This window comes from Stomoxys calcitrans, chromosome 4, assembly GCF_963082655.1.
Source record: "Stomoxys calcitrans chromosome 4, idStoCalc2.1, whole genome shotgun sequence".
Taxonomy (NCBI): domain Eukaryota; kingdom Metazoa; phylum Arthropoda; class Insecta; order Diptera; family Muscidae; genus Stomoxys; species Stomoxys calcitrans.
Genome location: NC_081555.1, coordinates 174,451,060 through 174,465,183, shown reverse-complemented (window position 1 = coordinate 174,465,183; position 14,124 = coordinate 174,451,060). Strand labels below are relative to the sequence as shown.

Here is a 14,124-nt window from a genome sequence, read left to right as displayed (position 1 = left end):
CGGCCGATCATTACTTACGGTTGCCCAATTTGGTCAACACAGATGACACAAACGAATCTCAAAAAACTTCAAGTCATTCAAAACAAAAACCTAAAATGTATCTTAAATCTACCAAGAAGATTTCCAACGAATACATTACATTCAAGATTTAATTTTAAGTTGTTATCTGAAATATTTAATGAAATTTCACAAAGATTTGAAGATAGATGCAGATCTTCACATATCCATTTAATAAGACATTTGTACGGTTAACCATATTTACATCTTTTATAACAAAAAGATGATTAAAGTGGTTGACTGAAAATTTCTTTAAATTTTGTAGATTATCAAAGGTTTTGCCTATCTTTTTCCTTACATGGCTCTTTTACTAGGTATTTATTTTTCTATTATATTATAAGCCTTACTTGATGCAATACTATATGTAAAATCTCATAATATGTTATATTGAAAATCTTATATTTTAACTTTGTAACATGGATAGTGATAAAAAAAAAAAAAAAAAAAAAAAAATAATACGAAATTCTTTGTTTTTTTTTAAATGAGTTTTAAGACATAAATAATTTTTTCTAAAATTTTTCTTTATCTGTAGAGAGGTGATGAAGAGTATTTTCATCCGTATTTCAACTTTGATATTAGAGACGGTAACTGATATTGAGAATTTCACTGATGATAAGACTTATACACAGTTCACTGAGTAAGTTCATAGAATGGAAGCATAATGCCATTGTATCTATCATCTAATAATAAAAACTGAACCATTTTCAGACCTTCCATAATGGGGCGTCAGGAGAAACGATTATCCGGAGTGGCCCCAGACTTAAATTTCCTACTGGAAACCGATGCTGAATTTCAATATAATCGGTGATAAACGCCCTTACCACAAACTTACGAAGATTGTTCAATGATATTCTTTTCTGTTTTTTTCTTCTTCTTCTTGTCATTTAAGTGAAATTATCTATACCTATATACGAGTGGCCTATGAAAAAGCTGAAACATATACCATACGATTTGAGACAATTCGCAATAATTACGAAATAGATACCTTAACCGATCCCAATGTTTTGAAATCAGAAAGAGGTAAGTGTTGAGAGACAAAAATAGGGATCTTATGCTATTATGAGTCATTTGCAGATTTGTCTCAACTACGTCAATATTGTGAACGTTATTGCAATAATGTCAAGGCTTTGGATGGCATTGTTTCTATTGCCAATTTGGGTTTATTGAAGCTTACTCAAGCAAGTTTTAAGGATACTGTGACCCCAGTTTGTGTTAAACTGCAAAATGTTTTGGCCAATTATTTACCCAAGTAAGACACTTCTAAAATTTGCAAAAAGAAAAATAATTATTCAACTTCTATGTTAAAAAATTTTGTATCAGGCTAGCCGCTGATGAAGTTGAACGCATTTCCCATTCCACCAATGATCTATCATCTCGCATCACCACTGATCCCTTGACCACTTTGGAGATTGTCTCCCATATACGTTTCCTGGATGTGGCCGATGCCGAGATGCAGAAACTTTTCGCTGAAGTCGATTATGTCCATGATGTTTTTATCATCATTAAAGATTTCTCCATACCCATTGATGATGAGCGTAAAGAGGATTATATGAATTGTGAAGATCTGGTAAATCGTACCAATGATAAACTTAAAGAAATCCAAGGAAAGAGGGTGGACTTTGTTAAGCAATTGGAAAATAAAATGAACGAGGATATAAAATTGATATTTGAAGAGACCCATGAAGTCTTTGTGGAGTTGCAGGATCCTTTGTTAATCGATGTAAGTCAATGATATGTCAAAGACAGTATTTTTAGATATAAACAAATAGTTTAAAGCTACGAAATCAAAATTAACAGGTAACCAGTAGAGAAAGGCAAAAGTGCCCGACTTTGCCGGCTTTATGATACCCCACACCTACACTATGGGTACAAAGTGGGAGCTATGTCTAATTCTGAACCAATTTTAATGGACCTCGCCGGATGTTTTCAGATGGGTTATTAAACAATTCGTATCACATTTCGAGCAAATATATATTTAAACTGTAATAACTACGGTTCACAAGTGACAACATTATTGCAAATTACCCAAAATTTGATAATGTGGTACTCGTCGAGAAAAGCGTTGTGCAAAATTTTGGCAAGATTGGTAAAAAAATGCGCTTGCAGTGGCTCTTGAAGTCAAAACCGGACGATATACATATATGACAGCTATATCTAAATCTGGGCCAATTTCTATGAAATTCACCAATAATGTCGAGAGTCATAAGAAAATCCTTTCTGCTATATTTCGAGAGAATCGGTTAACAAATGAGCACTTTATTGCAATATTTCCTAAAATCGGACGAACAAATATATGGGAGCTATATCTAAATCTGAACCGATTTCGACCAAACCATATGGATATTGTGAAAGTCGTCGAGAAAATCATTATACAAAAATTTGGGAAGATTGGTGAATAAATGCGCTTGCAGTGGCGTCTAGAAGTAAAAATCGGGCGACATATATATGAAAGCTTTATCTAAATCTGGACCGATTTCTATTAAATTCAACAGTAATGTTGAGAGTCAAGAGAAAATCCTTCCTAACAAATTTCAAGAGAATCGGTTACAAATGACCCTTTTATTGCAGTATTACTGCAAATCGGACGAACATATATATGGGAGCTATATCCAAAACTGAACCGATCTTTTCCAATTTCAACAAGCATCGTCTCTAGGCCGAAAAAAATGCCGATACCAAATTTGAAGACAATCGGATGAAAATTGCGACCTGAAGTTTGTTCACAAATCAACATGGACAGACAGACAGACGGACAGACAGACAAACGGACATAGCTAAATCGAATCAGAATGTGATTCTGAGTCGATCGATATACTTATCAATCAATGGGTCTATCTCTCTTCCTTTTGGGTGTTCTAAACTAATTCACTAAGTTATAATACCCTGTACCACAGTTGTGGTGTAGGGTAGGGTATAAAAAGGCATTAAGTTCGGCCTGATCGAACTTTGGATACCCATCACCTTGGATATATAGATATTAACCACCTTTCGTCATAATACGTTGAAAAATTTATAATTTATGAACCCATAACACCTATAAGTAAATATGCTTATACTTATACGGTTTATATGGCAGCTCTATCAGGTTATGGGCCGGTTTTAATCATACTTATCACAGTTGTTAGTAGTCAAAACAAAAATCCCCATGCAAAATTTCAGCCAAAGCGGACAAGAGGTATGCCATCTAGGAGCTCAAGAAGTCAAGACCAGAGATCAGTTTACATGGCAGCCATATCAGGTTATGAATCGATATCCAGCACAGTTGTTGGAAGTCATAACAAATGGCACTTGCAAAATCGGATAAATAAAGAGTTCTCTAGAGGATTAAGAAGTCAAGACCCGAGTTTGGTTTATATGGCACATCTATCAGTTTACGGACCGATTTGAACCATACTTGCCTCAGTTGTAAGAAGTCAAAATAAAACGTCTCATCGGATAATAATAACGCCTTCTAGAGGCTAAAGTAATCAAGACCCGAGGTCGGTTTATTGGTTATCGATTTGGTTTTTATCCAGCACAATTGTTGTACGCCACTTGCAAAATTACAGACACATCATATACAAATTTCGCCCTCTAGAGGCGTTGCTGTTCAGATAGCAACGAATGAACATGTGCAGGAGAATACAGAACGTTTTTTTTTTATTATAAAAACAATGATTTTTATTGATTAAATACTTAGAAGATATTTAAGTTTTCTTATTTTGTGTTTATTTTTACAAAACACCAGATCGGACAATATTTGGATATAGCTGCCATATAGACCGATCTTTCCATATAGTGTAATCTTATATATAACAAGTAAAAGCATGCTAAGTTCGGCCGGGCCGAATCTTATATACCCTCCACCATGGATCGCATTTGTCGAGTTTTTTTCCCGGCATCTCTTCTTAGGTAAAAAAGGATGTAGCAAAAGATTGGCTCTGCTATTAGAGTGATATCAAGATATGGTCCGGTTTGAGAGAGATCGATTTATATGGGAGCTGTATCAGGCTATAGACCGATTCAGACCGTAATAAACACTTATGTTGATGGTCATGAGAGGATCCGTCGTACAAAATTTCAGGCAAATCGGATAATAATCGCGACCTCAAGAGGCTCAAGAAGTCAAGATCCCAGATCGGTTTATATGACAGCTATGTCAGGCTATGAACCGATTTGAACCTTATTTGACACAGTTGTTGAAAATAAAAATAAAATACGTCATACAAAATTTTAGCCAAATCGGATAGGAATTGCGCCCTCTAGAAGCTAACGAAGTCAAGTCCCCAGATTTGTTTATATGACAGCTATATCAGGTTATGAACCGATTTGAACCATACTTGGTGCAGTAGTTAGATATCATAACAAAATACTTCGTGCAAAAATTCATTACAATCGGATAATTGAATTGCGCACTCTAGAGGCTTAAGAAGTCAAGACCCATGATCGGTTTATATGACAGCTATATCAGGCTATAGACCGATTTAAACCATACTTAGCGCATTTGTTGAAGGTGATACCAAAACACCACGTGCAAAATTTCAGTCAAATCGAACAGGAATTGCGCCCCCTAGAGGCTCACGAAGTCAAGAACCAAGATCGGTTTATATGGCAGCTATATCAAAACATGGACCGATATGACCGATTTAGAATCCCAACCGACCTGCACTAATAAGAAGTATTTGTGCAAAATTTCAAGCGGCTAGCTTTACTCCTTCGAAAGTTAGCGTGCTTTCGACAGACAGACGGACAGACGGAAGGACATGGCTAGATCGACATAAAATATCAAGATGATCAAGAATATATGTACTTTATGGGGTCTCAGATGAATATTTCGAGTAGTTACAAACAGAATGACGAAATTAGTATACCCCCATCCTATGGTGGAGGGTGTAAAAATCTCAGAAAAATCTCTGAAATTTTGAATCTAATTTTTCGGAAATTTTTTCGCTTGAAACCCAAAAATATCTTTAATTTATCTTGAATTTCATTAGAAAGAAGCTGATCTTTCGCTTATGAAGTCCAGACTGAAAGGACTGTTGGAACATCTGGAACGATTGCACGAGAGAGCCAAGGAATATACCGGTTACCAAAAAGAATTTAAGGTGAATACTTGCAAAAAAACTACTTTCAAAGATTAAAAAACGTTCGTAATTATTTTCTAGATCGATATTACCATGTTCACAGAAATGGATACTGCCTTTACTGAAATCAAGCTGCGTCAAAGTCTCCACACTACCATGGAAGAATGGGAGGAGAATCATTATCGCTGGGTTCGTGTCGACTTCAATAATTTAGTGGTCGAAGAATTAGTGGATTTAACAAATAAGACCATTAAAAATTGCATGCAATTTGAAAAATATTTACCTGCCAATAACATGGTGCCCGAATTAAAAAAGGAAGCGGAAGATTTCAAACTTAAGCTGCCGGTTATTGGTTATTTGAGTAACGTTAACTTGCGGGCGGTAAGTTTAAAACTTATAAGCATTCAAAATAGTTAAAATGTTTTTTTTTTTTTCTTTAGCGCCATTGGGTTGTAATTGAGCGCCTATTGGGGCAAAAGTTTTACCAAGAGGAGAATATTCTAATTTCCTCCTATGAACAGGCAAAAGCCTTTGATGAAGAAAATGCCAATGTATTGATGCAAATCTCATCCCAAGCTACTGGCGAAGCACAACTGGAGAACATGTTAAAGAATTTGGAAAATATTTGGAAGGAACAGGAGCTGTCCATAGTGTCACATAGAGATCAAGATGATGTCTTCATATTGGCCGGCACCGAGGAACTTCAAACCATACTGGATGATTCCAATGTCAACATCAATACCATAGCAGCCTCAAAGTATGTGGCACCCATTAAGGAAAGAGTAGATCAATGGATTGAAGATTTGGAACAATGCGGCAAAACTTTAGGTGGAATTACTAACAACTAACTTGGACCCATTATTCAATATCTGGTTTTCTATTGTTTTAGAGGTCTGGATGGAATGCCAAACTTCTTGGATTTATTTAGAGGCCATATTTGCTTCACCAGATATTCAACGTCAGTTGCCCCAAGAGGCCAATATGTTTTTCGTTGTCGACAATAGCTTCAAGGAATTAGTACGAAATGCCAAGAAAATGTATTTTGCTTTGCCCGCCATGTCATCGAAGGATAACTATGATGTTTTGATGGAGAATACTCGAATACTGGATTTGGTAACACGAGGACTAGAAGCCTATTTGGAAGTTAAGAGAGTGGTGTTTCCAAGGTACAATTTTAAACAGCTATCGGGTGCCTGGGTTCTATGATCAAAAGGGAAAATAAAACAAGTGGAAGTAAAATTCGACGATGGTGAATCTAATAGATTGCATATGTCAAACTCTCGAAATGATAACTAAGTCATGATTGTGCCATGAATTTGGAGTCCGTTTAGGAATTCTATACATTCCACTGCGCTATTTGATATAAACCAGGAATCTTCCTCGAAAGAGAAGGAATTTTTCGAGAGCGAGGAATCTTCCTCAAAACAGGAAAGAATCAAAATTGAAAGTGGTGAAATTTTCCTTTCTGGAAAAAGAAGGAATCTTCTTCGAAAGAAAAGGAATCTTCTTCGAAAGAGAAGGAATCTTCTTCGACATTCGAGAAATCTTCCTCGATATAGGAAAAATCTTTTTCGAAAGAGGAGGAATATGCCTCGTAAGAGGAGGAATTTTCCCCGAAAAAGAGAAATCACACTCGTAATAGGAGAAATCACCATCAAAACAAGAAGGGATCTACACCAAAAGGGAAGGAATCTTCATCGAAGTAGAAGGAATCTTCCTCGAAGTAGGAGGAATCTTTCTCGAAAGAGAAGGAATCTTCCTTAAAGGAGGAGTGTAAGAATCTTCCTCCAATTAGGTGGAATCTTCCTCGGCAATGAAGGAATCTCACTAGAAATCTTCCTCCTAGGATGAATATTCCTCGTAAGCAGATGAATTCTTTTGGAAAGAGAAGGATTCGTTTTCGAAATAGGAGAACCGCTTTCAAAAAATGAAAAATCTTCCTCGAAATGTGAGCAATATTATTCGAAATATAAGGAATCTATCTCTTAATCTATCTCAAATAAGATTCAATTTCCTCAAAAGAGAGAGAAACTTCCGAGAAAGAAGATAATTTTCTTAAAAATGGAAAGAATCATCCTCGAAAGACGAGGAACCGTGCTCGAAAGATGAGTTATTTTCTTCTAAACAGGAAGAATCTTCCTCGATTGAGTTGGAATCTTACTTAAATGAGAGGAATTTTCCTCTAAAGAGGAGGAATCGCTCCGAAAACTGAGGAGTCTTCCTTGAAATATAAGGAATGTTCCTCGAAACGGGTAGAAATGTACCTCGAAAGAGAAGAAATATTTCGAGAAAAAGGAAGAATTTTTCGAGAAAGAGAAGAAATCTTCCAAGTACGAAGAATCTTCTTCGAACGGGAAGGAATCGCCCTCGAATTATGAGGCATATTCTTTGTATGGGGAGGAATCCTCCTGGAGAAAAGGAATCACCCTCGAAATAAGAGAAATCGCTATCGAGAAGTGAGGAATCTCCCTCGAAAATGGAAGGAATATACCCCAAACGAGTAGGAATCTTTCTCTAAATAGGAGAAATCTTCTTCAAAAGAGGAGAAATATTTCACGTAAGAAAAGGAATCATTCTGGAAAGTGAACGAAATAAGAGAAATTGCACTCGAAAAATGAGGAATCTTCTTCGAAACGGGAAGGAACATATCCCAATAGAACTGAAATTTTCCTCGAAAGAGCGGAAATGTTCCGAGAATTAAGAGAATCTTCTTAAAAATAGAAGGAATCGCCTTCTGTTGATGGGAAATCGCCGACGAACGATCAGATACTTCCCTTAAAAGAGGAGGAATTTACCTCGCATGAGTGGGAAACTCCCTCAAATTAGAGGAACTTTCCTGAAAATAGAGGAATCGTACTCGAAAAATTAAGAATCTTCCACGAAAAAAGGAATCTTACTCGAAATATAAGGAATCGCGAAACACGAAGGAATCTACCTCAACACAGGTGGAAAAACGAGTAATCTTCCGGGAAAGAAGAATCTTCAGAGAACGGGGAACCTTCCTCGAAAGAAATCTATCTCGAAAGAGGAGGAACCTTACCGGAAATAAAAGGAATCATCCTCGAATAATGGGAATTCGTCCTCCAAAGAGGAGGAATCTTCCCCAAAAAGGAGGAATTTTTCTCGGATCAAAACTCTCTCAAAAGAGGAAAATCGTCCTGAAAAGAGGAGCAATAAACCTCAAAATAGGAGTAATCGCCCCCTAAGGATCTATATCTTCCTCGAAAAAGCAGAAATATCCCACGAATGAGAGAAATTTTCATCGACTGAAAGAAGTTTTACTCTAAAAAGGTGGAATTTCTCCCGAAAGGGCAGGATTTTCCCGCGAGAGAGAGAGAGAGCGATTACTCGTCCACCAACTCAATAATTTCAGTGATCTTGCCATGATCTCACTAGTTGCGGAGATAAATCTTCCGCATATGCAATGAATCTCGTGCCTTAAGTTATCTTGAGGCGTCTTCCTTGTCCCCACTTTTTTACCATAACATCAACTCTGCGTTGAAAATCCTGCTGCAGAGCATATAAATCTTCCATTTGTGAGATGTTAGGGTGGACTTCCGTTAGGTCTGCCCTTTCAAGGAACCATGGTTCACTTTTTCTATAGGAGAGATGTCTCAACTCTTCGAACGACTTCGGGGAAGGGCCACGGTTCTCTTCTGGGAGACGGTCTGGTGAAATTAGAATTTTTTGTGAAACCCCGATTCCAACTGCTTTTTCCCCTCTTTTTTAGATTCTATTTCCTATCCAACGATGAACTTTTGGAAATTCTTGCTCAAACTCGTATCCCTCAAACGGTGCAGCCTCATTTGCGTAAATGTTTTGATGCCATCTATCGCTTAGAATTTGGACAGCAGGATGATGGCTCGGGCAAAATGATAGCCACCAATGATATTTTGGCCTTTATATCACCCGAGGGTGAAAAACTTTTGTTTCAAAAAGGTCTACGAGCACGTGGAGCAGTTGAGGAATGGCTGAGTAAAGTGGAGGAGGGCATGTTTGCTGCTGTCAAACGGGCTATGCGTTTTGGTTATCGCTGTTATCCGCACAAAGAAAGAACTGCCTGGTTTCAGGATCATCCCAATCAAGTATCATTGACCATATCCCAGCAACAGTGGGCAGCAGACATCCATTACATATTGGACAATCCCTCATGGCAAGACAGCAAAATTCTTCGGGAAATGAAATTGTTTGAGAGAAAATGTCTGAGGAATTTATCTGCATTGGCGGCTTTGACGCGCCAAAACATACCCAGTTTGGTGAGAAAGATATTGACCGCATTGATCACCATAGATGTACATGCAAAGGATTCCGTGTCAATGTTGATTGAAAAGGAGGTTGTGAAATCGTAAGTAGGAATACATCATATTGGGAAACATAATTCTGATTTTGTTTTCTTTCTAGCACCGATTTTGATTGGCAAAAAATGCTGCGCTTCTATTGGTCCTTGGAGGATGAAACCGTTTACTCACGCATGGCCTCGGCCAATGTGCCGTATTATTATGAATATTTGGGAGCTGGAGGAGTCTTGGTCTTGACTCCTCTGACAGATCGCTGTTACTTGTGTCTCATGGGCGCCATACAAATGGATTTGGGAGGAGCTCCCGCAGGTCCTGCGGGTACTGGAAAAACAGAGACCACCAAGGATTTGGCCAAATCGGTGGCCAAGCAGTGTGTGGTCTTCAATTGTTCTGATGGTTTGGATTATAAAATGATGGGAAGATTTTTCTCAGGCCTGGCCCAATGTGGAGCTTGGTGTTGTTTTGATGAATTCAATCGCATTGACATTGAGGTGCTGTCGGTTATTGCCCAGCAATTGATTACCATACGCAATGCCAAGGTCATAAATGCCAAAAGGTTGAAAAACCCATAAACCCATTTTCTTTAATAATTTGTCAAAGCGATTTTTGTTTTCTCTCTTCCCTAGATTTATCTTTGAGGGCCGTGAAATTAAATTGAACAAATCCTGTGCTGTCTTCATAACCATGAATCCTGGCTATGCTGGTCGCACGGAACTTCCAGATAACTTGAAAGCTTTATTCCGACCCATATCCATGATGGTTCCCGATTATGCCCTTATTGCTGAGGTTATACTCTATTCAGAAGGCTTTGAAGATCCTAAAAGTTTGGCCCATAAAATGGTACAAATGTACAAATTGTGCTCGGAGCAACTGAGTCAACAAAATCACTATGACTTTGGCATGCGAGCTGTCAAGTCTGTATTGGTAATGGCAGGATCTCTGAAACGAGCAGCTCCCGATCAAAGAGAAGACATAACTTTGATAGCTGCTCTCAGAGATTCTAATATACCTAAATTTTTGTCAGATGATGCCATTTTATTCTTGGGTATCCTTGGTGATTTATTTCCTGGTGTAGAGTTGCCAGATTCTTCGCATCCCCAACTGGAGGAAAGTTTAGTAGTGGGCCTTAAGGAAAAAAATCTTCAACCCGTACCTGCTGTTTTAAAGAAATGTATACAGCTGTATGAGACTATGTGTGTACGTTGGGGTGTTATGTTGGTAGGCCCTACCGGAGGCGGAAAATCCACGGTGTTGCATGCCTTGGAATTTGCTTTGGGTCATTTGTTTAAATCGAATGTTCCAGGGCCAAATTTCAGACCTGTCACTATACAATGCATGAACCCCAAAGCGGTTTCGATGAATGAATTGTATGGCTATGTGGATCCTAAAACCTTGGAATGGCAGGATGGCCTACTGGGGTTGGCTGTAAGGACAGCAGTTAATGTGGAGGGTAAGTTTTGTCAAAAGGGATAAAAGCAAACAAAATACCATAACATAACCTTAAATAAAGATAAAAAAAGCGAAAAGAAAGCATATCAAACTATCTTATGCTTTCAATCACTCCATAACTCCTTTTCCCTCTCCAGAGGAAATCCATCAATGGATTGTCAATGATGGCCCCGTCGATGCCGTTTGGATTGAAAATCTCAACACCGTATTGGATGACAATAAAATGCTATGTTTGGCCAACTCTGAACGTATTAAACTTACCTCCTGGGTCCACATGGTATTCGAAGTTCAGGATTTGGTTCAGGCCTCCCCAGCCACTGTATCCCGTTGTGGCATGGTCTATGTCGATCCCGATGACATGGGATGGTTACCGTTATTGGACACATGGAAAACCGGTGACATTGAACAAAAAATACAACCCCAACAATTAGAGTATCTTTATGACTTGTTCAAAACAAAATTTCAAACTCTTTTGGATTTGGCCAAGAAGCATGGTTCATATGTCATCAACCAGGTTACAAGTTCCAAAGTCCTATTATGCCTGGAGTTGCTATCGTCATTGATTGAAATGATAGGCTGGCAAGATATAGAAGAAGTAGACTATAAATCCCTATTGACAAAAATGTTTATGTGGTGTGTTCTATGGTCACTCTCTACAAATTTTAGAGATGATGATAAGTTGGTCTATGAACAGCTGATTAAGCAGACAATGGAGTCTACAGAGTAAGTGACTCAAATACCAGTGTTTCCCTCATCATCTTTTTTTTCTATTGATTAGATTTCCTTCTGAGGGTTCTTTGTGGGATTATCACATTAACATGTCCACTCGCAATTGGGAATTATGGTCCAGCATCATTGATAAGTTTGTGTTTAATCCAGAGGACAAGTATTTCGATATGCAAGTGCCAACTGTTGATACAACAAAATATGGGTGAGTTTTCGATAACAGCTTTATAAGAATATAATTCCCATTAAAACCGATATCTCATGAGATGTATTTGGTGTGTTTCTTCTTTAGTTCTATCCAGTATAAGTCGAATGTTCCGGATAGAATTCCAGTACAAAGTTGTACTGGATAGTTATCGAGCTCATACGATAACTGATGTTAAAAACCAATTAAACCTGATTTGCACTTTATACTACTATAATAATACATAGCAGTTCGATGTTCTGGATAGAATTTGCTGACAAGTTCTGCTGGATAGTTATCGATAACATGCGATAATAGATATTTGCTGTGTTTTATTCAAATATTATACAAGGCAAATCACTCTTAGGTTATTATTAACTGTGTTTTAATTTTGTGCTATATATTGTAGTACAAATCGTGATTAATCGTCGATTATTATTTATTACCGCATGTTATCGATAACTATACAGGACAACGATGTACTGAAATTTTATCCAAAAATACTAAAATAAATCACGGCAATTATCCGTTGTCGCATTTTATTACATCTTTCGTGTACTACTTTACACTGCAATTCTATCCAGTACATCTGCACTGGCATAGGAAAGGACTAAAATAGAGCACGGCAATTAATAACCGCCTTGACACGAGGTATGAATTTGGCTCTGGATTTGTGGTTAGTCGGAGACTGAAACACCTTGTCTCCAGCTTTACTCCGATGGATGAGAGGCTTGCCACAATCTGCATAAAAACCAAATTTTTCAACATTAGCCTTATTTGGTCCGACAAAGACATGGACGAGCAGACCAAGGATACAAGCGCCAATAAAGAGAATACGGCCGTTCCCCCGCTCATGATATTAAAATTGTTCTGGGAGTTTTTAATGCGAAGATAGGAAAGAAAGACATATTTGGTCCAACAGTCACAAAAAAGTAGCCTCCACGAGATAACGAGATACTCGGTTTAGGCTAATACATAGATATCGCCGCGGCAAACAACATGGTAGTAAACAGCACCAGATCTCAAACTAAATAAAATCATAAAGCCACATGGCTGTCACCCGATCAAAACTCGAGAAACCAAATACATCACGTTGTGATAGATGGAAGGCATTCATCCAGCGTGTTAAATGTAATAGGGTTCGGGCCCGTTTAAGTATGGCTAGAAAAGTACAATCTGGCACTGCAAGGAAGCTGGACATTGAAAAGCTGCAAATACAAAATACAACGAACGCCATACTCCACACGAGCGACCCAACTGCTTGATTAAAGCACTCCTTGTCCCGATGATATAACGGAGCGGTGACAATCCCGTGCCCACTCAATGGAAAATGCCGCAAAATCCGTACTTGAGTACCGGAATCCTCCTCCAAGGTACGACCAAGAGTATCGAGATGCTACTGAAGCCAAGAATGCGGCATATAGAGCAACCCTGTAATCAGCGCCGGGAGAGTTATCGGGAGAAAAGTAGAGAGGATAACTCTATTCTGCAGAAAAAGAAGGAAATGGAAAAACGTGAGTGTTTAAGCGAATTGAGATATACAGAAGTCAGAATGAAGTCCAGAAATTCTACCAAAGAATTAAACATCAAACCGATGGCTTTGGTGCAGGCACATCCTCCTGCAGATACAAAGAAGGAAATCTAGTAGATAGTGTGCTGAGGATATGGAAAGAACATTTTATCCAGCTGCAAGTGTTCGACGATGGCGGCGAAGAGGATACCGCAGAACCAATCCTTGATGATGGTATAGAATGTTTACCTCCTAGTCAGAATGAGGTCCAAGTAGCTGTGATCCGACTGAAGACCAATAAGGCAGCAGAAACCGACGGGTTGCCCGCTGAACTATTTACGACCTGACCACACGCTGATAAGGCGTATGCATCAGCTTGTCTGCACGATCTGGCTATAAGAACGCATACTCGATGATTGAAACCTAAGCATACTATAACCTGTACACAAGAAAGAAGGCAAGGTGGAAAGTGACAACTACAGAGGAATAAGTCTCCTCTCCATCTTATATAAGATACTCTCGAGCATACTGAGTGAATGATTTAAACCTAAAGTCAATAAGATAATTGGGCCCTGAAAAAGACCAGAGAAGGAAAATTAATCTTTGTTGACTACAAAGCCGCTTTCGATAACCTTTCAAGCCATGTCTGAGTTTGATATCGCAGCAAAATTAATAAGACTCTGCAGTATGACACTTGTTGATACACGTTCCTCAGCAAGAATAAGAGAGACTCATTTCGAACTATTGGGTTGCCCAAAAAGTAATTGCGGATTTTTTAAAAGAAAGTAAATGCATTTTTAATAATACTTAGAATGAACTTTAATCAAATATACTTTT

General features: G+C 38.2%; 1 protein-coding gene across 1 annotated transcript in view; it reads left to right on the top strand.

Annotated features, from left to right (window-relative positions):
• Positions 1-14,124, top strand: part of LOC106081075 (dynein axonemal heavy chain 6) — a 49,156-nt gene that overhangs the window by 16,269 nt on the left and 18,763 nt on the right. Inside the window, 14 exon segments of the mRNA XM_059367379.1 lie at positions 590-694; positions 766-861; positions 947-1,077; positions 1,132-1,306; positions 1,378-1,781; positions 5,035-5,141; positions 5,202-5,501; positions 5,561-5,948; positions 6,010-6,286; positions 8,851-9,465; positions 9,522-9,974; positions 10,045-10,868; positions 11,005-11,609; positions 11,659-11,798. Of these exon segments, the coding sequence (XP_059223362.1) occupies positions 590-694; positions 766-861; positions 947-1,077; positions 1,132-1,306; positions 1,378-1,781; positions 5,035-5,141; positions 5,202-5,501; positions 5,561-5,948; positions 6,010-6,286; positions 8,851-9,465; positions 9,522-9,974; positions 10,045-10,868; positions 11,005-11,609; positions 11,659-11,798 (4,620 nt within the window).